Source organism: Neoarius graeffei, chromosome 6 (assembly GCF_027579695.1).
Source record: "Neoarius graeffei isolate fNeoGra1 chromosome 6, fNeoGra1.pri, whole genome shotgun sequence".
Taxonomy (NCBI): Eukaryota; Metazoa; Chordata; class Actinopteri; order Siluriformes; family Ariidae; genus Neoarius; species Neoarius graeffei.
In genome coordinates this window covers 103,855,776-103,880,492 of record NC_083574.1, presented here as the reverse complement: position 1 = coordinate 103,880,492, position 24,717 = coordinate 103,855,776, and the positions used below count along the sequence as shown (strand labels likewise).

The following is a 24,717-nucleotide window of genomic DNA, read 5'->3' as shown; positions in this document are numbered from 1 at the left end:
CATGGTGGGTTGGGGAAGAACTTCCATGGTTTTTGCCACCATGTTTTTGTTAGGACTTGGACTGTTTTGGCCTCTAGAGGCCGCTGTTATTTCCTTTTCGTGTCATATTTATTTTGGCCTCTAGAGGCCGCCACTGTTCCTGTGTTTTGTGGTTTTTTTTGTTAATTGCCTGTTAGTCCTAATTATCTTCACCTGTGTCCTTAATTAGTTTGTGTATTTATACCCCTGAGTTCAGTCCTCTTGTCACGGAGTCTTTGTGCTGTTATGTTTATCTCCAGTTTCCTTTGTACTGTGTTTTGTGGATCTTCTGAGCTTTTGCATTTTTGCCTTTTTCTTTTTGAATTATACTCTTTGTTTTTGTTTTTTTGTTTTGCCCTGGATTGTATATAGTGTACATAGTATAAATAAACCTTTTGTTACTTTTTCTACTTCCGCCTCATGCCTCTGCATTTGAGTCATTCCCCTGGTGGCCTAGTGGGGGTTTGCTAGATCATCACACCAACGAACCAGGTTCGAATCCCAGCAAAACCCTAACAGAAAGACTCCGTGATGACCGACTCAGCAGAGGCTGCTTCAACTGTCTACCTGGCCAACCTTCAGGGAATTATGGCAGCTTTGACACGCTTCGGAGCGACCATGGACGCTCATGGACGTACGCTCACCAGCCAACGTGAGGCCCTTGCTCGCCACGAGGAACTGCTTCAGCAAATTGGGAAAACCCTGGCACAGCTGACATCTCTGCCTGCATCTCCTGCTCCTGATCCAGCTCCCACTCCTGATCCAGCTCCCACTCCTGCTCCAGTGCCTCCTGCCATGCTGCCTTCTTCACCTCGCGAACCCAGCCTTCCTGCACCACAGAGGTATGACGGCAAGCACAGTGAGTGCCGAGAGTTCCTTACCCAGTGTCAACTCACCTTTGAGCTTCAGCCTACCACCTACACTACGGCTCGCCGCAAGATTGCCTTTGTGATCACCTTATTAGCTGGTAAGGCGCGAGCCTGGGCTACTGCTATCTGGCAAAGACAGGGACCTGAGTGCTTTGATTTCCAGCTGTTTTCTGAAGAGATGCTTCGGGTCTTCGATCAGGCAGACATCAGTACCGACGCAGCCCGAAAGCTCATGTCCATCCGGCAAGGAGGAAGCGTCGCAGATTACGCCATCTCGTTCCGAACACTCGCAGCAGTAAGTGGATGGAACGAGACTGCCCTGGTGTCAGCCTTCCACCATGGTCTGTCTGACCCCATCAAGGACGGTCTGGCCTCTATTGGATGCCCAAGTGACCTCGAAACCCTCATCTCACATGCTATTCGTCTGGACAACAGGATGAGAGAACGCCACCAAGCCTTGAGCCCCCCCAGCCTCCCTACCTCTACCTGGAGACCATCTACCTCCTTCAGTGACTGTCCAGAACCCATGCAAGTGGGTCGTACTCGCCTCTCCACATCTGAGAGGGAGCGCAGAAGGAGGGACAAGTGCTGCATCTACTGTGGCAAGCCTGGTCACTTCCGAGCATCATGTCCCGAACTCTTGGGAAAAGGACCGCCCCGTCCAGCCGAGGGAGGGTTGTGATGGGGCCTACCCTCTCTCCCGGACTCCCTGGCCAAGGAATCTACATCCCGGTCTCCATCTCCTGGGGTGAGTCTGTCTACTCTTGTCAAGCTTTGATAGACTCAGGGGCGGCTGGGAACTTTATGGATATTCACTTCGCCCAAAGCATCAATATACCTACTGCACCTCTTGAAGTCCCTCTGTCTGTGTCTGCCCTCGATGGCCAAGCGTTAGGTGATGGAAGAGTCACTCAAGTTACTTCTCCAGTCTTCCTCCAGTCTCAAGGTCACAAGGAAGAAATATCCCTGCACCTGATTCCTTCACCTGAGTTCCCAGTTATTCTAGGCCTTCCTTGGCTTACTCGCCACAACCCTCGCATAGACTGGGTAACAAGCCAGGTTGTGGAATGGGGCCCTGCATGCCATGCCTCTTGTCTGCTCTCTAGCTATCCTGTGTCTCCTGCCGAGCCCCCTGATCTCACCGAGTTATCTCAAGTTCCCACAGAGTACTGGGATCTCAAGGAGGTATTCAGCAAGAGCAGGGCCGCCGTTCTTCCTCCGCACCGGGCCTACGACTGTGCCATCGACTTGCTCCCTGGGACTACCCCTCCTCGTGGCAGACTGTTTTCCCTCTCTCAGCCAGAACGCAAGGCTATGGAGGAATACCTCAAAGACGCCCTGGTCTCTGGGTTCATTCGACCCTCCACCTCACCTGCTGGTGCCGGCTTCTTCTTTGTCGGCAAGAAGGATGGGGGGCTTCGACCATGTATTGACTACAGGGGCCTGAACAAGATCACTGTGCGCAACCGATATCCCCTTCCGCTGATGTCCGCTGCTTTCGACCTGCTCCAAGGCGCCACCGTCTTCACCAAGTTGGACCTACGGAACGCATACCACCTCATCCGTATCCGACAGGGAGACGAGTGGAAGACTGCCTTTAACACCCCGTCTGGGCACTACGAATACCAGGTGATGCCCTTCGGACTCACCAACGCACCAGCTGTTTTTCAGGCCCTAATCAACGACGTCTTAAGGGACATGATTAACCTGTACGTCTTTGTCTACCTCGATGACATCCTTATCTTTTCCAAGACTGTGCAGGAGCACCGCCACCATGTCCGCCAGGTTCTCCAGATGCTGCTACAGAACAATCTGTTCGCCAAGGCCCAGAAATGCGAATTTCATGTTCCTGAGGTCTCCTTTCTGGGATTTATTGTACGGACAGGCCAACTCCAAATGGACCCTGCCAAGACCCTGGCCGTCCGGGACTGGCCTACTCCCAAGTCCGTTAAGGAGGTTCAGCGGTTCTTAGGATTCGCTAACTTCTACCGCAAGTTCATCAGGAACTTCAGTTCTGTGGCAGCACCCATGTCAGACCTCACCAAAGGGACAGGTGGATCTTATGGCTGGTCTCCTCAGGCAGAAAAGGCGTTCAAAGACCTCAAGGCCCGCTTCTGCACGGCACCCATTCTGGTCCTCCCGGACACCTCCCAACCATTCATCGTGGAGGTGGACGCCTCGGACAGTGGTGTCGGCGCGGTACTCTCTCAACGTTCGGAAGGAAAGCTGCACCCCTGCGCTTACTTCTCCCACCGCCTGAGTCCTGCGGAGTCCCGGTACGATGTGGGGGATCGAGAACTGCTAGCGGTCAAACTGGCCCTTGAGGAGTGGAGGCACTGGCTGGAGGGAGCGCAACATCCATTCCTGGTTTGGACTGACCACAAGAACCTGGAGTACCTCCAGCAAGCCAAGAGACTGAACCCTCGACAGGCTAGGTGGGCCCTGTTTTTCAGTCGGTTTGACTTCACCCTCTCGTACCGTCCCGGCTCCAAGAACACCAAACCTGATGCACTGTCCAGGCTGTTCTCTGCCACTAACAGGGAGAATGAAGTCGGGCCTATTATCCCGGTGTCCCGGATTGTGGCCCCTGTCCGCTGGGGTATTGAGGAGGCTGTTCGACGAGCCCAACGCCAGGACCCCGGTCCTGGGACGGGGCCACCGGGCCTCTTGTACGTCCCACATCAAGCCCGGGCCAAGGTTCTCCAGTGGGGTCACTCTTCCCCTCTCACCGCCCACCCGGGAGCTCGGAGGACCCTGGACTTCCTGAAAAGACGCTTCTGGTGGCCTAACATGGAGCAGGAAGTAAGGTCATTTGTCCTGTCCTGTGAGGTTTGCACCAGAACCAAGAACCCACGACAGCGTCCCCAGGGTCTCCTGCATCCTCTGACCATTCCCCGGCGTCCCTGGTCCCACGTGGCAGTCGACTTCATCACGGGTCTCCCTGAGTCACAAGGTAACACGGTCATTTTGGTCATTGTTGACAGATTCTCCAAGGCCTGCCGCTTCATACCTCTGTGCAAACTCCCCTCTGCTCTTGAAACAGCGAAACTTATATTTAATCATGTCTTCCGAGTCTTTGGTCTTCCACAGGACATCGTCTCAGACCGAGGGCCCCAGTTCTCCTCCCGAGTGTGGCACGGGTTCTGCAAGGTCATCGGAGCCACTGCCAGCCTCTCCTCTGGGTTTCACCCACAGTCCAATGGTCAGACGGAGAGGCTCAACCAGGACCTGGAAACCACCCTGCGAGGCCTGGCTATGGATAACCCGACATCGTGGAGCACCTGGCTGCCATGGGCAGAGTACGCCCACAACACCCTGCAGTCATCGGCCACCAAGCTGTCGCCATTCCAGTGCCAATTCGGGTTCCAGCCACCTCTGTTCCCGGACCAGGAGGAGGACGCGGGGGTGCCCTCGGTCAACCAATATGTGAGACGGTGTCGCAAGACCTGGAGCAAGGTCAGGAAGACCCTCATACAGACCTCCAGAACCAACCAGACTCAGGCCAACCGCCATAGAAGACCTGCACACACTTTCCACCCTGGGCAGCGCGTTTGACTGTCCACTAAGGACCTTCCGCTGCGGGTGGAGAACCGCAAGCTTGCTCCTCGCTACATTGGCCCCTTCAAGGTGGTGCGCAGGGTGAACCCTGTCTCCTACCGGCTCCAGTTGCCCCAGACTCTGAGGATCAACCCCACTTTCCATGTTTCCCTGTTGCGGCCTGTACTGACGTCTACGTATGCCCCTGCCCCTAGGAACCCCCCACCCCCCCGCATCTTCCAGGGGCAGACTGTGTTCACTGTGCATCGCCTGCTTGACTCCCGCCGGGTCCGCGGCGGGTTGCAATATCTGGTGGACTGGGAGGGCTATGGTCCTGAGGAGCGCTGCTGGGTTCCTGCTCGGGATGTCCTGGATAAAGAACTGTGTCGGGACTTCCATTCGGCCCATCCGGATCGCCCTGGGAACGTCAGGAGACGCTCCTAGAGGGGGGGGTCCTGTTAGGACTTGGACTGTTTTGGCCTCTAGAGGCCGCTGTTATTTCCTTTTCGTGTCATATTTATTTTGGCCTCTAGAGGCCGCCACTGTTCCTGTGTTTTGTGGGTTTTTTTGTTAATTGCCTGTTAGTCCTAATTATCTTCACCTGTGTCCTTAATTAGTTTGTGTATTTATACCCCTGAGTTCAGTCCTCTTGTCACGGAGTCTTTGTGCTGTTATGTTTATCTCCAGTTTCCTTTGTACTGTGTTTTGTGGATCTTCTGAGCTTTTGCATTTTTGCCTTTTTCTTTTTGAATTATACTCTTTGTTTTTGTTTTTTTGTTTTGCCCTGGATTGTATATAGTGTACATAGTATAAATAAACCTTTTGTTACTTTTTCTACTTCCGCCTCACGCCTCTGCATTTGAGTCATTCCCCTGGTGGCCTAGTGGGGGTTTGCTGGATCATCACACCAACGAACCAGGTTTGAATCCCAGCAAAACCCTAACAGTTTTCCCTGGTGCAGTACCTCATAATTAACTTTAACTATGAGGTACTGCACCAGGGAAAACATGGTGGGTTTACCACCACAATTTTAACAAACTGGTGGTTTCTATTGTTCTGGCAATGATAGTGACAGAGAGAGATGAGCTGTGGCTCAGGGCAAAAACATCAACTCTATCATGGCAGCGCTGAAAACAGCACTGGACTACGTTTCCCATCAGGCACTGCACCACACCTGTTTCACGTTTTGGTTAATGAGCAACACTATTTAACCCTTTGGTGACTGACCCCTTGAAAATGGTTCCTCCAGGAACTATGACTTTTCAGTTGTCAAGACAACAGAAGAACTAAAATACAAAAACAGAAAGATACGTCACAATGCTCTTGTGCACAAAACAAAATGCTCTTGTATTTTAGTTTTTCCGTTGTCTTGACGACTGAAACGTCATCGTTCCTGGAGGAACCATGTTCAAGGGGTCAGTCACCAAAGGGTTAAGTCATGACTGTCCACACTGTCGTTCTTTAGTCTCTCCACCCTGATGTGTACCATGTTCCTGTTATGGTTTTGCCTCATTCGTGTTGCTTGGTCTTTGTATTATCTGTGTTTCACCATTAATAAACATTCTGCATTTGCATCCACGAGCTGTTCACTTTCCCTGACAGAATCTCACTCAGAACCCACTGGGACACCATCTCTAACCCTCCTATGGAGCAATAGTTGCCCAACTGCAAGATAAATGTTTTGGACATTTGCTCCCTGACCTACTTGGTTAGGTTTGGGTTTTGCACTGATCTAATGGAAGACAACACAGAGACTCCTCTGACCACTAACCCCATCCCCCAACCCCCTCCTGGAGTTTACCAAGGGCTATGGAGCACTTGCATGTGACGTCACAGCCGATCCAGATTGTGACAGACGCCATCTTGTCGGTCAAACGCCATATTTCCGCCTACTACTTCTACTTCTGGTTCTACTTCTGCTTTTACTTCTACCTTTTCTTCTGGAAAACCCTACTATATACAATTCTACTACAACGGCTGCGGCTACAAGCTCTCCCTACCTGTGCACGTTTTTTATGTTTTTTGTGTGTATTTTTGCATGTTGTTCGTCTGTACCGGACTTCAATATCCACTACAACCGTATGGACTTACTGGACATTGGTTTCCAGCAGAAAATGACGGTTTGTAGTGATTTCCATCGCATGCACAACATTCCGGACGAGAAAAAAAAAAAAAAAACATTCCGGACGAGATAGCGAGACCAGCGGGGTCTCCGTGGATTGTTATTGGAAGCAAAGCGAAGGAGGCAGTGCCGGGAGCGGAAGCAAAAGCGAGGCTGCAGAGCCGGCCTGTTGACTAAGCTCAGAAAACAGCCACTCAAACCTCCACTGCTAAGCCTCTACCTCTCCAACGCCAGGTAAACAAGACGGACGATTTGGAATTACAGCTGGAATTACCTTATTCTATTCTAAAATCGGCTGGTCAGTGCTATACTCAATACTTAAGTGACTCACCCATCCAGTGAGGATCATTTTCTTGTTTACAAGATGCCACATCTGAGTCGCTGACAAATCCTGAATTTCTGTAAAGATAACTGTCCAGAGATTTATAAGCACGCAGTGCTTCACCACTGAACAGCGAGGGAAAGTTGATGAGGTAATTATACACGTCTGGGTATTCCATCTCTGGCAGTTCAATATCCACTGACACAGTCGTGAAAACTCCGTCCGGAAAGCCATAAGGGTCACTAATCTGTAGATCGTTTATTTTAGACATATATCTAGTTATCTGTTCATTAGAAAAATGAGCCGTATAGTCCGTCGGTTGAAATTGATCCATTCTGTACACGAGTGCAGCAATATTCAGCTGTGTTTTTTACCGACAAGATGGCGGCTGTGTACTTTCCGGTCACGTGTCTGCAAGATCTCTATAGGCAGATTCCCTTCTGGAAAAACTTTCCTTTTCTACCCAGAAGTTATTAGGGTAGAATTATTATGGGCTTGTTATGAGTAGTGATACGACTAGAACACACGTTCATAACGGTTCATATGAACTCTGAATATGATACCAGTAATTTAATCAAGAAAATTTAGCACAACACATTTTATACTGAAGCGAACAAGAATTGCCCTGTCGGGAGTTATTTCTACAGATATTCAGAGAACTGACTGAGAGGAAGATAGAGGAATACCTTTCCACAGAGGATGCTCCATCTGTAAAACTGAGAGGCTGCACCATTGAGCCGTCACTCTGAAAGGACACACAGCTGGGTCCAGGTGAGACAGGCCTTTCTTTCGTTTCACTAGAATGAAGAGAAAGTAGTTTTAGATTTTTATCTACAACCCCGATTCCAAAAAAGTTGGGACAAAGTACAAATTGTAAATAAAAACGGAATACAATAATTTACAAATCTCAAAAACTGATTGTTGCGTGAATCGCGTGTGGGTGGAGCACAGAGGACGGCAGGACAGAGATCAGGTTTGTAAACCGGCTTTATTGCCACACTTTTCAGAGTTGCAATCAAGTTTTCACTAGCGCGAGAGACACACACACACACACAGCGTCTCGTCCGGTTCTCCCTCTGCTCTCGCTCTCCCTCCTTAAATAGGGCGGTTTACTGGGGAGAACACACAAAACACAGGTTAATGACACTCAGGTGAAGCGATTCTGCCACTTACCTTCCCCAACTCCGCCCTCCTGTCACAGACCGGTGCTTGACCACGCCCCCGCTGCCACATACCCCCACCGCCCGACTCAGGCCGGGCGCCCGTCCGGCCCGCAGCCGACTCCCCCCCCCCTTGACGGGAGAGGAAGTCCGCCACGACCATCTGCGCCCCCGGCCTGTGGACCACCTTGAAGTTGAAAGGTTGGAGCGCCAGATACCAACGGGTGATCCGCGCGTTGGCATCCTTCATGCGGTGGAGCCACTGGAGGGGCGCGTGGTCCGAACAGAGGGTGAAAGAGCGCCCCAGCAGGTAGTAACGGAGGGCGAGGACCGCCCACTTGATGGCCAGGCACTCCTTCTCGATAGTGCTGTAGCGCCCCTCACGCACTGACAGCTTCCGGCTGATGTACAACACTGGGCGGTCCTCTCCCCCCACCTGCTGGGACAAAACGGCCCCCAGCCCTCTGTCCGACGCATCCGTCTGCAACAAAAAGGGGAGAGAGAAGTCAGGGGAGTGCAAAAGTGGCCCCCCACACAGTGCAGCCTTTACCTCAGAGAAAGCCCGCTGGCACTGCTCCGTCCACTGGACCGGGTCTGGCGCCCCCTTTTTAGTGAGGTCAGTCAGCGGGCTGGTGACGTCCGAATAATTAGGTATGAACCTACGATAATAGCCAGCCAGCCCCAGGAACTGTCTCACCCCCTTTTTGGTCTTGGGTCTCGGGCAGGCCGCAATCGCTGCTGTCTTATTAATTTGGGGACGCACCTGCCCGTTACCCAAGTGGAAGCCCAGATACCGTACTTCCACCCGCCCAATCGCACACTTCTTCGGGTTGGCAGTGAGCCCCGCCCGCCTCAGCGACCTAAGGACGGCCCTCAGGTGTTGCAGGTGCCGCTGCCAGTCATTACTATAAATGATTATGTCGTCTAAATAAGCGGCCGCATAGGTGGCGTGGGGCCGGAGGATCCGGTCCATCAGCCGCTGAAACGTAGCGGGCGCCCCAAACAGCCCAAACGGAAGTGTGACGAACTGGTGTAAGCCGAACGGTGTGGAAAAGGCCGTTTTTTCCCGGGATAATGGAGTCAAGGGGATCTGCCAATATCCCTTCGTCAAATCCAGTGTCGAGTAAAAGCGAGCCGTGCCTAGTCGATCAAGCAGCTCATCAATACGAGGCATTGGGTACGCGTCGAATTTAGACACCGCATTGACTTTTCTATAGTCCACGCAGAACCGGACCGAGCCGTCGGCCTTGGGAACCAGGACCACCGGGCTGCTCCAGTCACTGTGGGACTCCTCGACGATGCCCATTTCGAGCATGGCCTGAAGTTCTTCCCGAACCACCTTTTTTTTGTGTTCGGGCAATCTATAAGGTCGGCTACGCACTACCACCCCCGGGGGCGTCTCTATGTGGTGTTCTACGAGGTTGGTGCGACCGGGCAGGGGCGAGAACACATCCGAAAACTCGGCCTGCAACTGGGCGACCTCCGTGAGTTGGGTCGGGGAGAGGTGGTCTCCACAGGGGACCGGAGAGGTGCGAGATGCCAATAACCCTTTTTGGATCTCCGGCCCCAGCTCCGCCTTCTCTGGAACTACCGACACCAACGCCACGGGGACCTCCTCATTCCAGAGCTTCAGCAGATTGAGGTGGTAGATCTGTAGCGCCCCCTCCCTGTCCGTTCGCCTAACCTCATAGTCGACATCCCCGACTCGCCGTGTGACCTCAAAGGGCCCTTGCCACTTGGCGATTAATTTGGAGCTCGACGTGGGCAGCAGGACGAGTACCTTATCTCCCGGAGTGAACTCTCTAAGGCGCGTGCCCTTGTTGTACAGGCGGGTTTGCCGTTCCTGGGCCTGCCGCAAATTCTCCTGAGTTAAGTGGGTGAGCGTGTGGAGTTTTGCGCGCAGATCCATAACGTATTGAATTTCATTCTTGCTCTGCGAAGGTCCCTCCTCCCAATTTTCCCGCAGTACATCTAAGATGCCGCGCGGCTTACGCCCATACAGTAATTCAAATGGGGAGAACCCCGTGGAGGCTTGGGGGACCTCTCGCACTGCAAACAACAAGGGTTCGAGCCACTTATCCCAGTTACGTGCGTCCTCACTTACGAATTTTTTGATAATATTCTTGAGGGTGCGGTTGAACCGTTCGACTAAACCGTCCGTTTGTGGGTGATACACGCTGGTGCGGATCGGCTTAATACCCAGTAGCCCATACAGTTCGGCCAGTGTTCGTGACATAAACGAGGTGCCTTGATCAGTCAGAATCTCTTTCGGGATTCCGACCCGGGAGATGACGTGGAAGAGAGCCTCTGCAATACTACGTGCGGAGATATTGCGAAGAGGCACCGCTTCCGGGTATCGCGTTGCATAGTCCACCAGAACCAATATAAAGCGGTACCCTCGTGTTGACCGATCTAATGGCCCGACGAGATCCATCCCAATTCGTTCAAACGGGGTCTCGATTAGTGGTAGGGGGCGCAAGGGCGCTTTTGGAATGGCCGCTGGGTTTACTAACTGACATTCGCGGCACGCCGTACACCACTTACGGACGTCGCCGCGAATCCCCGGCCAATAGAATCGGGCCATTATCCGGGCGAGTGTTTTATCCTGCCCGAGGTGTCCCGCCATGGGATTAAAGTGAGCCGCCTGGAATACCAATTCCCGACGGCTCTTTGGAATTAACAACTGGGTGACACACTCCTTCGTCTGAGTGTCCTGCGTCACTCGGTATAACCTATCTTTTAAAATGGAAAAATGGGGGAAGGTCGGGGTGGCATTCGGCTGGAGCGTTTGACCATCGATTACTCTCACTTGGTCAAACGCGTGTCGCAGAGTTTCGTCTCGCGATTGTTCCAGTGGGAAATCCGCGAGGGATTCCCCAATAGAAAGAGGAGGAGCCGGGGGCCCCTCACTCTGTCGCGGAGATGACGTAGACGGCCCTGCGACCGCAGCCCCAGCCAAAACGACACCGGGACCCCCCCCGGCTAACCGGCAGGACCCACTCTTTACCAGGTGTGCCATCAACCCCCGGAATCCCGGCCAATCAGTCCCCAAGATTAAAGAGTGGGTAAGGCGAGGATTAACCGCCGCCTTCACTATAGATTTGTCCCCTCTGAAATGTATGTGGACCGACACCAACGGGTAGCAGTGGACATCCCCGTGCACACACAACCCCTTCACCCCTTGTGCTCCCCCCAATGCCTCGTCTTGCACCAGGCTTTGGCGGATCGAGGTCTGGTTGCAACCCGAATCCACCAACGCCTGATAGGTCGCCCCTTGTACACTTACCGGTATGCGATATGCTCCGGCCTGATCGAGGGCAGCCTCTGGCGCGTCGGGGATCCGCACCACCGCCCCCACCTCCATCGCGGCACACTGTTGCTGCAGGTGGCCCGGTTCCCCGCAGCGCCAGCAAACCGGCCCGGGCCTCCCCTCTGCAGCTGTGGACTGGGGGTCACTCACCTGAGGGGGGGGAGAGACAGACATAGAAGGGAGAAACGGGAGGGCACCACGGGTGCGGCGGGCCGGCTGGGGTGGGGCCGGCCCCCGCCTCCGTGGTGGGGGAATGGGGCGAGGACGGGACACGGGAGGAGGGGGAAGAGAGAGAGAGAGAGAAGAGGAGAGAGAAGAAGACATCCGTTGTCCTGCCGCCGGGACAGCCGCCAGATGATCCTCCGCCAGTCCTACGGCCTGATCCAGCGACGCCGGGCGGTGGCACTGGACCCACTCCGCGGTTCCGGCGGGTAGGCGGGCGACGAACTGCTCCAGCGCCACCTGGTCGATGATCCCCTCGGCGTCGCGATCTTCGGCCCTCAGCCACCGCCAGCAGGCGTCCCGGAGCTGCTGGCCGAACGCAAACGGGCTGCCGACTTCCTCCATACGCAGCGCGTGGAAGCGCTGGCGCTGCTGCTCCGGCGTGCGCCCCACGCGCTGGAGGACAGCCCGGCGAAGGTCGGCGTAGGCCAGCCGGTGGTCGGCGGGGAGCTGTAGTGCGGCTAGCTGCGCCTCTCCCGTCAGGAGGGGGAGGAGGCGCGCCGCGCGCTGTTCCATCGGCCACCCCGAGGCTTCGGCGACCTGTTTGAATAATGCGATGAACGCCTCGGGGTCGTCCTGCGGGCCCATCTTAGTCAAAGTGATGGGAGATGGGCCCGCGGCCGGGGCGCTGGTGGACCCCGCCGACGCGAGGAGGCGCCGGAACGCCTCGCGGTCTTCCTGTTGAGCCAGTACCAGGGCTTCGAAGCGGCGCTCCTGCTCCTTCCGGAGTGTAACGAGCGCCTGGTGCTGGCTCTGCTGGGCCGTGGCGAGGGCGTGGACCAAGTCCGCGAACGGGGAGGATTCCATGGGGCTGCAGGACAGGTGCTCCACGGTCCCGGGTTTCGGCACCACTGTTGCGTGAATCGCGTGTGGGTGGAGCACAGAGGACGGCAGGACAGAGATCAGGTTTGTAAACCGGCTTTATTGCCACACTTTTCAGAGTTGCAATCAAGTTTTCACTAGCGCGAGAGACACACACACACACACAGCGTCTCGTCCGGTTCTCCCTCTGCTCTCGCTCTCCCTCCTTAAATAGGGCGGTTTACTGGGGAGAACACACAAAACACAGGTTAATGACACTCAGGTGAAGCGATTCTGCCACTTACCTTCCCCAACTCCGCCCTCCTGTCACAGACCGGTGCTTGACCACGCCCCCGCTGCCACACTGATATTATATTCACAGTAGAACATAGACAACATATCAAATGTTGAAAGTGAGACATTTTGAAATTTCATGCCAAATATTGGTTCATTTGAAATTTCATGACAGCAACACATCTTAAAAAAGTTGGGACAGGGGCAATAAGACGCTGGAAAAGTTAAAGGTACAAAAAAGGAACAGCTGGAGGACCAAATTGCAACTCATTAGGTCAATTGGCAATAGGTCATTAACATGACTGGGTATAAAAAGAGCATCTTGGAGCGGCAGCGGCTCTCAGAAGTAAAGATGGGAAGAGGATCACCAATCCCCCTAATTCTGCGCCGACAAATAGTGGAGCAATATCAGAAAGGAGTTCGACAGTGTAAAATTGCAAAGAGTTTGAACATATCATCATCTACAGTGCATAAAATCATCAAAAGATTCAGAGAATCTGGAAGAATCTCTGTGCGTAAGGGTCAAGGCCGGAAAACCATACTGGCTGCCCGTGATCTTCGGGCCCTTAGACGGTACTGCATCACATACAGGCATGCTTCTGTATTGGAAATCACAAAATGGGCTCAGGAATATTTCCAGAGAACATTATCTGTGAAAACAACTCACCGTGCCATCCGCCGTTGCCAGCTAAAACTCTATAGTTCAAAGAAGAAGCCGTATCTAAACATGATCCAGAAGCGCAGACGTCTTCTCTGGGCCAAGGCTCATTTAAAATGGACTGTGGCAAAGTGGAAAACTGTTCTGTGGTCAGACGAATCAAAATTTGAAGTTCTTTATGGAAATCAGGGACGCCGTGTCATTCGGACTAAAGAGGAGAAGGACGACCCAAGTTGTTATCAGCGCTCAGTTCAGAAGCCTGCATCTCTGATGGTATGGGGTTGCATTAGTGCATGTGGTATGGGCAGCTTACACATCTGGAAAGACACCATCAATGCTGAAAGGTATATCCAGGTTCTAGAGCAACATATGCTCCCATCCAGATGACGTCTCTTTCAGGGAAGACCTTGCATTTTCCAACATGACAATGCCAAACCACATACTGCATCAATTACAGCATCATGGCTGCGTAGAAGAAGGGTCCGGGTACTGAACTGGCCAGCCTGCAGTCCAGATCTTTCACCCATAGAAAACATTTGGCACATCATAAAACGGAAGATATGACAAAAAAGACCTAAGACAGTTGAGCAACTAGAATCCTACATTAGACAAGAATGGGTTAACATTCCTATCCATAAACTTGAGCAACTTGTCTCCTCAGTCCCCAGACGTTTACAGACTGTTGTAAAGAGAAAAGGGGATGTCTCACAGTGGTAAACATGGCCTTGTCCCAACTTTTTTGAGATATATTGTTGTCATGAAATATAAAATCACCTAATTTTTCTCTTTAAATGATACATTTTCTCAGTTTAAACATTTGATATGTCATCTATGTTCTATTCTGAATAAAATATGGCATTTTGAAACTTCCACATCATAGCATTCCGTTTTTATTTACAATTTGTACTTTGTCCCAACTTTTTTGGAACCAGGGTTGTATAAGATACAGTGATTTATATCTGGGGTGGCACGGTGGTGTAGTGGTTAGCGCTGTCGCCTCACAGCAAGAAGGTCCGGGTTCGAGCCCCGGGGCCGGCGAGGGCCTTTCTGTGTGGAGTTTGCATGTTCTCCCCGTGTCCGCGTGGGTTTCCTCCGGGTGCTACGGTTTCCCCCACAGTCCAAAGACATGCAGGTTAGGTTAACTGGTGACTCTAAATTGAGCGTAGGTGTGAATGTGAGTGTGAATGGTTGTCTGTGTCTATGTGTCAGCCCTGTGATGACCTGGCGACTTGTCCAGGGTGTACCCCGCCTTTCGCCCGTAGTCAGCTGGGATAGGCTCCAGCTTGCCTGCGACCCTGTAGAACAGGATAAAGCGGCTAGAGATAATGAGATGAGATGAGATTTATATCTGAAGATGCCATTATGTATATATAGCTCCAGAGTTTCATAATTATTTGCATATCCTAATTTGATTATTATACTGCACCTCTGGAACAGAGCAGAATAAAGACCTTGCTTGACGGACCAACAGGGGCTTTGTAGCTTGGCTACAAAGTAGCAGCTAATTATTAGGAGACACTGAGTAAAAGGACTGAACATGTGATATGAACATACTTTTTCGTCTTTTCACCCCTGATCCCCCCCCCCCCCCCCCACACACACACACACACACACACACCACATCACCTTTGAGAACCATAAGTGATGATAACAAGTATAAAAAATAAACAATTACAGTGGAGAGGGAAAAGAGGAATACACACACACACACACACACACACACATATATATATAAATATATAATCAGTTTCTCTGGTTTTATCATTTACAGTTATGTGTTTGAAGAAAATGAACATTTTTGTTTTATTTATCCCAAAAATTACTGACAACATTTCCCTCAAATTACACATAAAAATATTGTCACTTCGAGTATTTAATCATCACTTAGAGTATTCAGTAATGACCCTGAATATACAACGTTCTTAACTGAGGAGAGAAAAGTCTTATCTATGAAAAAATGATCGATTCTGGAATATGTACTGTGTGCATGGGGGAAAAAAAGAGGAAAGTTCTTTGTTGTAAGGAAAAAGGGTCTGCCAGGGGTCAATGCACCCCACCTGGTTCATAAATACAGATAAGGTCGTAGCCATTTTAGAGAAAGTCATAAGTTTAGGGTTCGATCAGTCTAAGGCTGGGTCAGTAACAATTCAGATCACCACCTAAAATGAGATCATGGAAGACAACACAGAGACTCCTCTGACCACTAACCCCATCCCCCCCACCCCCTCCTGGAGTTTACCAAGGGCTATTGGCAGATTCCCTTCTGGAAAAACTTTTCCTTTTCTACCCAGAAGTTATTAGGGTAGAATTATTATGGGCTTGTTATGAGTAGTGATACGACTAGAACACACGTTCATAACGGTTCATATGAACTTCGAATATGATACCAGTCATTTAATCAAGAAAATTTAGCACAACACATTTTATCCTGAAGCGAACAAGAATTGCCCTGTCGGGAGTTATTTCTACAGATATTCAGAGAACTGAGTGAGAGGAAGCGAGAGGAATACCTTTCCACAGAGGATGCTCCATCTGTAAAACTGAGAGGCTGCACCATTGAGCCGTCACTCTGAAAGGACACACAGCTGGGTCCAGGTGAGACAGGCCTTTCCTTCGTTTCACTAGAATGAAGAGAAAGTAGTTTTAGATTTTCATCTATAAAATACAGTGATTTATATCTGAAGATGCCATTATGTATATACAGCTCCAGAGTTTCATAATTACTTGCATATCCTAATTTGATTATTATACTTCACCTCTGGAACAGAGCAGAATGCTCTGCTTGACGGACCAACAGGGGCTTTGTAGCTTGGCTACAAAGTAGCAGCTAGTTATTAGGAGACACTGAGTAAAAGGACTGAACATGTGATATGAACATACTTTTTTGACTTTTCACCCCTGATTCCCCCCCACACACACACCCACGCCCCCACCCACACACCCCCACCCACACCCCCACACACCCCATCACCTTTGAGAACCATAAGTGATGATAACAAGAATAAAAAATAAACAATTACAGTGGAGAGGGAAAAGAGGAATACACCCACCCACACTTTTATATTTATATATATATGCGGCACAGTGGTGTAGTGGTTAGCGCTGTCGCCTCACAGCAAGAGGGTCCGGGTTCGATCCCCGTGGCCGGCGAGGGCCTTTCTGTGCGGAGTTTGCATGTTCTCCCCGTGTCCGCGTGGGTTTCCTCCGGGTGCTCCGGTTTCCCCCACAGTCCAAAGACATGCAGGTTAGGTTAACTGGTGACTCTAAATTGACTGTAGGTGTGAATGTGAGTGTGAATGGTTGTCTGTGTCTATGTGTCAGCCCTGTGATGACCTGGCGACTTGTCCAGGGTGTACCCCGCCTCTCGCCCGTAGTCAGCTGGGATAGGCTCCAGCTTGCCTGCGACCCTGTAGGACAGGATAAAGCGGCTACAGATAATGAGATGAGATATATATATATATATATATATATATATATAAAATCAGTTTCTCTGGTTTTATGATTGACAGTTGTGTTTGAAGAAAATGAACATTTTTGTTTTATTTATTCCAAAAATTACTGACATTTCCCTCAAATTACACATAAAATATTGTTACTTTGAGAATTTAATCATCACTTAGAGTATTCAGTAATGACCCTGAATATACAAGATTCTTAACTGCGGAGAGAAAAGTCTTATCTTTGAAAAAATAATCGATTCTGGAATATGTATTGTGTGCATGGGGGAAAAAAAGAGGAAAGTTCTTTGTTGTAAGGAAAAAGGGTCTGCCAGGGGTCAATGCACCCCACCTGGTTCATAAATACAGATAAGGTCGTAGCCATTTTAGAGAAAGTCATAAGTTTAGGGTTCGATCAGTCTAAGGCTGGGTCAGTAACAATTCAGATCACCACCTAAAATTAGATCATGGAAGACAACACAGAGACTCCTCTGACCACTAACCCCATCCCCCCCACCCCCTCCTGGAGTTTACCAAGGGCTATTGGCAGATTCCCTTCTGGAAAAACTTTTCCTTTTCTACCCAAAAGTTATTAGGGTAGAATTATTATGGGCTTGTTATGAGTAGTGATACGACTAGAACACACGTTCATAACGGTTCATATGAACTTCGAATATGATACCAGTCATTTAATCAAGAAAATTTAGCACAACACATTTTATCCTGAAGCGAACAAGAATTGCCCTGTCGGGAGTTATTTCTACAGATATTCAGAGAACTGAGTGAGAGGAAGCGAGAGGAATACCTTTCCACAGAGGATGCTCCATCTGTAAAACTGAGAGGCTGCACCATTGAGCCGTCACTCTGAAAGGACACACAGCTGGGTCCAGGTGAGACAGGCCTTTCCTTCGTTTCACTAGAATGAAGAGAAAGTAGTTTTAGATTTTCATCTATAAAATACAGTGATTTATATCTGAAGATGCCATTATGTATATACAGCTCCAGAGTTTCATAATTATTTGCATATCCTAATTTGATTATTATACTGCACCTCTGGAACAGAGCAGAATAAAGACCTTGCTTGACGGACCAACAGGGGCTTTGTAGCTTGGCTACAAAGTAGCAGCTAGTTATTAGGAGACACTGAGTAAAAGGACTGAACATGTGATATGAACATACTTTTTTGACTTTTCACCCCTGATTCCCCCCCACACCCGCCCACACCACATCACCTTTGAGAACCATAAGTGATGATAACAAGAATAAAAAATAAACAATTACAGTGGAGAGGGAAAAGAGGAATACACCCACCCACACTTATATATATATATATATATATATATATATATATATATATATATATATATATGATCAGTTTCTCTGGTTTTATGATTGACAGTTATGTGTTTGAAGAAAATGAACATTTTTGTTTTATTTATTCCAAAAATATTGTTACTTTGAGAATTTAATCATCACTTAGAGTATTCAGTAATGACCCTGAATATACAACATTCTTAACTGAGGAGAAAAAAGTCTTATCTATGAAAAAATGATCGATTCTGGAATATGTACTGTGTGCATGGGGGAAAAAAGAGGAAAGTTCTTTGTTGTAAGGAAAAAGGGTCTGCCAGGGGTCAATGCACCCCACCTGGTTCATAAATACAGATAAGGTCGTAGCCATTTTAGAGAAAGTCAAAAGTTTAGGGTTCGATCAGTCTAAGGCTGGGTCAGTAACAATTCAGATCAACACCTAAAATGAGATCATGCGAGTTCAAGCTAGGCAAGGAAGAAATGAGCTTGTTAGCAAAGCTCAAGTAGTCCCAGTTGTGTGTGTGTGTGTGTGTGTGTGTGTAAAACATGTGTGTTAGAGAGAATTCTCTAAAAAACAAACAAAAAACTTTCTGTTTTAAAAGTAAATACATCAACATACAAAATCAAATTTTAGCTTTCACAATATTTCATGATCTCTTTAAAAAGATTTTCTCCATTCCAGGTTGAAAAAGACAGACTAACACTCACTGCCACCAGAGGTCTCTGTCTCACTTTTCTCCTTTTTCAAGTTGTTATTGTCTCATCTCATCTCATTATCTCTAGCCGCTTTATCCTTCTACAGGGTCGCAGGCGAGCTGGAGCCTATCCCAGCTGACTACGGGCGAAAGGCGGGGTACACCCTGGACAAGTCGCCAGGTCATCACAGGGCTGACACATAGACACAGACAACCATTCACACTCACATTCACACCTACGCTCAATTTAGAGTCACCAGTTAACCTAACCTGCATGTCTTTGGACTGTGGGGGAAACCGGAGCACCCGGAGGAAACCCACGCGGACACGGGGAGAACATGCAAACTCCACACGGAAAGGCCCTCGCCGGCCCCGGGGCTCGAACCCAGGACCTTCTTGCTGTGAGGCGACAGCGCTAACCACTACACCACCGTGCCGCCCCATTATTCTGATGATCACGCAACATTAATGGTCTTGGTTCTGTTGGTTCTGTTCACAAAGAATTTCTGAGCAGTTCTTTCAGTATACCTGTCTTTTCCCCCCATGCCTGTGTTCCATTAACGTACCCTTTTCCCACTAGAAATACAGGACTTCTTCCTCACGAACATTTCAACAATATGTGAAACCTGAACCATTACCAGTTTGTTGTTAATGCACTACTAGTTTTCAGATTTAGTTCCATTTATGGGTCATAGTAAACTTCTCACACTACACATTTTTAATATTTTAAACACTGCTTAAAAAAACAGTAAAAAAAAATATTCCATTCTGTACAACATTTCATTCAGAGCCTCCATGCAGAACTTCTAACAAATCCTTTATAAGTTTATGTTAGTGCATGTAAATTTCCTTTTTCTTTTAATTTAGAACATAGGGAGCAGTAGGTTATATCACATTTTTGCATTCTGCGTGCTTACGTTTGTGTCTTGTGACAAACTGATCAGGCGGGCCGGCTCTGTTGTCGGCATGAAGCTGGACTCTCTGGTCACGGTGGCAGAGAAGAGGACTATGGACAAACTACTGAACATCACGGACGATGCCAGTCACCCTCTGCACACCGTCATCAGCAACCAGAGGAGCCTGTTCAGTGACAGAATGCTCCTTCCCAAGTGCAGGACGAACAGACTCAAAAACTCCTTTGTCTCTCACGCCATCAGACTGTACAACTCCTCTCTGGGGGGGAGGAGGGGGAACAGGAGGACAGAGGACGGGAAGGAGCAGTAGCCTAGCCTAACAATAAGCAATACTGGACAATGTGCAATATAATGTGCAATATAATGTGCAATACCTCTCCTGCTGGACTTTTTTCATATATATACACCTGTGTATATATATATTTTTTAAACTTGTATATGTTAATACTGAATTTATCCAGAAGTTTTTTCTATTCTCTGTTTATCCTGTAATGATGCTGCTGGAATTTTAATTTCCCTGAGGGAACCCTCCCAAAGATCGACCGATCTATCTATCTATCTATCTATCTATCTATCTATCTATCTATCTATCTATCTATCTATCTATCTTGTGCTGCTCATCTTCACTCATTTCAGATGTTCCGAGTTCCTCACACTCCCCAGACATTATTACAGAAGGTCTAATTAGCTTAGACTGGTCCTGGTGTGAAAACAACAGGGGAAAATGATATTACAACAAATATGATTTACACACACACACACACACACACACACACACACACACACAGTACCAGTCAAAGATTTGGAGACACTGACTCATTCATATGTTTTTCTGGACTGTGACTATTTTCTACATTGTAGAACAATACTGAAGACATCAAAACTATGAAATAACATCTGGAACATATATGGAATTATGTGGTAACAAAAATATATTCCATATTTTATTTAGATTCTTCAAAGTAGCCATCGTTTGAAGAATCTAAATAAGGGTGTGATAAGGCTACTGTTGGCTTCTGATCAGGGCTGTGTCTTGCTGCTTGTATTGCTTGACCTTAGTGCAGTCAGGACCCCCCCCCCCCCCCCCCCCCCCAGACAAGGGTGCGACTATGCTGCACAATCTGATCTACCGCTTTTCCTTCTCAGTGGGTTGGCAAGTATGTAATTTTTGTACACAAGATTGTGAAGCGTTACATCTCTCTGGTCTTAACAGAAGATGTGTAAAGAATTTTATCTGAGTTGAACAACACCGAGCAACTAATCTCCTGTATATTTCAGTGCTCTTCCATATAAACGCAAGCACAAATACAGAGGTTTATTTTTTGTTAATATGGGTAAGCACTTTGTCAAAAAAAGTGTGTATAAATTACATGATGCTAAAAAGCTATTTTACTTCATAGAGATTGATGTTTATTATTGAAAGAGCTTTAAGTTTCTGAAGCACAGTTCTCTGGTTGCTTATATGGCAGGTGAAGGCTACACAGATATTTATCCGACTTGTGATTGAAATGGTTTTATCAGGACAGAATCGATAAAAATCGTTGCTGCTGTGAGATATTCCGATCTGACATGAATGGTATCGAGGCCCAATGACATTTCAGCATTTCAATCTAAAATGGCTCTGTGTGTGTGTGCGTGTGTGTGTGTGTGTGTGTGTAACCAGGAAGTGGTGTTGCGTTTGTTGCTGTTTGTGTATGTTGGAGAAAAAGAAGAATAAATAGTGGAAGTATGTCAGGAATTGTTGTAATAAATATGAATATTCTTCCCTCTCTAACAAATAACAGCTGTAAACTTTACACACATGTAAGAAACACCGCAGGACGCACAGGTTTCCTTCCTTCAGGTTAAGTTACTGCGTCAACACCGAATTATCAAATTAAGAATAAAGTCAACTGTGTCAGTTAAGACAGAAATGTTCTTCATTTAGAAAATAATCCAAACATTCACATATTACAGCTTTATATTCCTGTACTCACTCTGATGATTTTTCCCCCCCAAAGAGCCACATGTTTTTCTGATCACAAAAAAATAAAACCTGCTGACCTTCACCTGAAAAACACCTGAAAACACTTTCACTTTCACCTGAGAAAAGGCGGGGTTTCAGAGGGTGGAGTCACAGTCTCTCTCTCTCTCGCTCTCCTTTATATAAACATCGGCTACGTCCACACTAATACGTTTTAGTTTTAAACCGGCGTGAAAGTTAAAACAATCTCTGTTTTCGCTCTCATCTCATCTCATTATCTGTAGCCGCTTTATCCTGTTCTACAGGGTCGCAGGCAAGCTGGATCCTATCCCAGCTGACTACGGGTGAAAGGCGGGGTTCACCCTGGACAAGTCTCCAGGTCATCACAGGGCTGACACATAGACACAGACAACCATTCACACTCACATTCACACCTACGGTCAATTTAGAGTCACCAGTTAACCTAACCTGCATGTCTTTGGACTGTGGGGGAAACCGGAGCACCCGGAGGAAACCCACGCGGACACGGGGAGAACATGCAAACTCCACACAGAAAGGCCCTCGCCGGCCACGGGGCTCGAACCCAGGACCTTCTTGCTGTGAGGCGACAGCGCTAACCACTACACCACCGTGCCGCCCCTTTTCACAAACTATATCACAGAATTCATTATTTGATGTCAAATGCAAGGAGTGCCATTGTTACAGCCGACCCCACTACCAGGGTATGTTGTAACACAACCTGGGGTAAATTGGAACAGTAAAAAATTGAGACCACACCGCAAAATATGCATCTATGTAAGTTTATTGTGCACGTGCCAACACTTGAGCATCTTCCTGTGGTTCACTAAGAACAAAAGTAGCTCATCACTGATGGCTAAATGAAGAACAGTGGTGTGCATCCTAATATTAGAAGAGCTTTCTTAAAATAAATGATCTCCCAGAGTTATCAACTTTGATTGGGTCACTGTCAGCCCCCGCAGAACTTGATCAGGAAACTGAATGCTTAGAGTCAACGTTCCACCATACTTTAGATAATGTAGCTCCTCTTAAAAGGAAAATGATCAGAGAAAAAAAATAGCACCCAGGTATAACAATGACACTCACACTTTAAAACAGACCACTCAAAAACTGGAATGTAAATGGTGCCAAATAAAATTGGTTGCGTTCAAATTAGCGTGGAAGGAGAGCTTCCTGAAGTATAGATATCAGAACTGATCAGAAGTATTGATATCAGTGCAAGATCAACATATTTCTCCTCCCTAATAGAAGATAACAAAAATAATCCTAGATTCCTATTTAATACTGAAGCAAAATTAACCAGGAATAAGTCCACTATAGACACATGTACACCTGCAGTATGTAGTAGCAACGACTTCATGAATTTTTTTAATGACAAAATTGAAAATATCCGACAAAAAATTCAAACTACTAATTTAAGGTCAGACAATGTAAGTGACAATTTAAGTAACCCTGTAGTTAACAATATAACTCAGATCAGCAATTAGAATATTTTACTCCCCTTAGAGAAATCAAGCTACTTTCATTAGTCTCCGCATCAAAATCCTCATCTTGTGTAAGGCAAGGCAAGGCAAGTTTATTTATATAGCGCATTTCATACACAGTGGCAGTTCAATGTGCTTTACAGAGGTAAAAGCAAAACAGTAAACAATAGAAAATAAAATTACATAAAATAAATGGGGAAGAAGAGAGAAAAAATAAGAATTAAACAATAGTAGAAATAAAATAATAAAATGAAGTAAAAGTTCAGTAAAAAAACCAGCAGAATAAAATAGAATAAAAGTTAAGTAAAGTTTAAAACATGCAGAGACTGTAAAAGTTAAGTAAAGTTTAAAACATGTAAAGATGATGATATTTATCAGTTAGCAGAAAGCATCTGAGAACAGCTTGGTCTTTAATCTAGATTTGAAGCTGCCAACAGCAGGAGCATTTTTGATGTCCTTTGGGAGTTGGTTCCATAGCTGTACTGCATAGTAGCTAAAAGCTGCTTCACCACACTTTGTTTTAACAACAGGTTTTACCAGTAAATTTTTCTGCTGCGATCTGGTAGATCTGATTGGGTTAGGCCGCTGCAACATATCAGAGAGGTAATTGGGCCCTGTACCATTTAGAGATTTGTACACCAGCAGCAATACTTTAAAGTCAATTCTGTAGCTTACTGGAAGCCAGTGAAGGGACCTTAGAATTGGAGTAATGTGCTCTGTTCTTTTTGTTCGTGTGAGAACCCTAGCCGCTGCATTTTGAACCAGCTAAAGTCGTTTGATGGTCTTTTTTGGCAGGCCTGTGAAAAGGCCATTGCAGTAATCAACCCTACTAGAGATGAAGGCATGTATAAGTTTTTCCAGATCATTTTTTGACACAAGTCCTCTTAGTTTGGAAATGTTTTTAGGTCATAAAATGCCGATTTAGTGATTGCTTTCATGTGACTGTCAAAGTTTAGGTCGCTGTCAATGAAAACACCAAGATTTTTAACCATATCTTTTGTTTTAATCCCCTTTGTGTCAAGAATAGTGGTAATCCTGAGTCTTTCATCTTTTTTCCCAAATAGAATTACTTCTGTTTTATCTGTGTTCAGCTGAAGAAAATTTTGTGACATCCAGTTGTTGATTTGGTCGATACACTCGGTGTACTAGATCCCTTACCTACACGTCTATTCAAACAGATAATACCTGAAGTAATTGAACTGCTTCTAAAAATAATAAATTCTTCTCTTACGATTGGCTATGTACCCAAATCCTTTAAACTAGCAGTTATCAAACCCCTGATTAAAAAACCTGACCTTGATCCCTGTCAGCTGTCCAATTATCAGCCAATATCAAACCTCCCCTTTATCTCCAAGATCCTAGAAAAAGCTGTGGCACAGCAGTTATGCTCATATTTACATAGGAATAACATCCATGAAATGTATCAGTCAGGATTTAGACCTCATCACAGCACAGAGACAGCTCTGGTTAAAGTAGTAAACGACCTACTGTTGGCATCTGATCAGAGCTGTGTCTTGCTGCATGTGTTGCTTGACCTTAGTGCAGCATTTGATACCATTGATCATTCCATTCTTCTGGATAG

The 24,717-nt window shown here is 47.6% G+C and overlaps 2 protein-coding genes across 2 annotated transcripts in view; both read right to left on the bottom strand.

The window, feature by feature from the left end:
• Positions 1–21,723, bottom strand: part of LOC132887624 (NACHT, LRR and PYD domains-containing protein 3-like) — a 75,965-nt gene extending 54,242 nt beyond the window's left edge. The window contains exons 1-4 of the mRNA XM_060923091.1: positions 21,647–21,723; positions 17,556–17,666; positions 15,824–15,934; positions 7,555–7,665 (exon numbers count right to left, since the gene is read on the bottom strand). Coding sequence (XP_060779074.1) covers positions 7,555–7,665; positions 15,824–15,934; positions 17,556–17,666; positions 21,647–21,678 — 365 coding nt within the window. The 5' untranslated portion in view covers positions 21,679–21,723. The remainder of the gene's footprint in view (positions 1–7,554; positions 7,666–15,823; positions 15,935–17,555; positions 17,667–21,646) is intronic.
• The window catches only part of LOC132888209 (protein NLRC5-like), a 951,571-nt gene that overhangs the window by 245,772 nt on the left and 681,082 nt on the right, over positions 1–24,717 (bottom strand). The gene's annotated exons all lie outside the window — the stretch shown is intronic.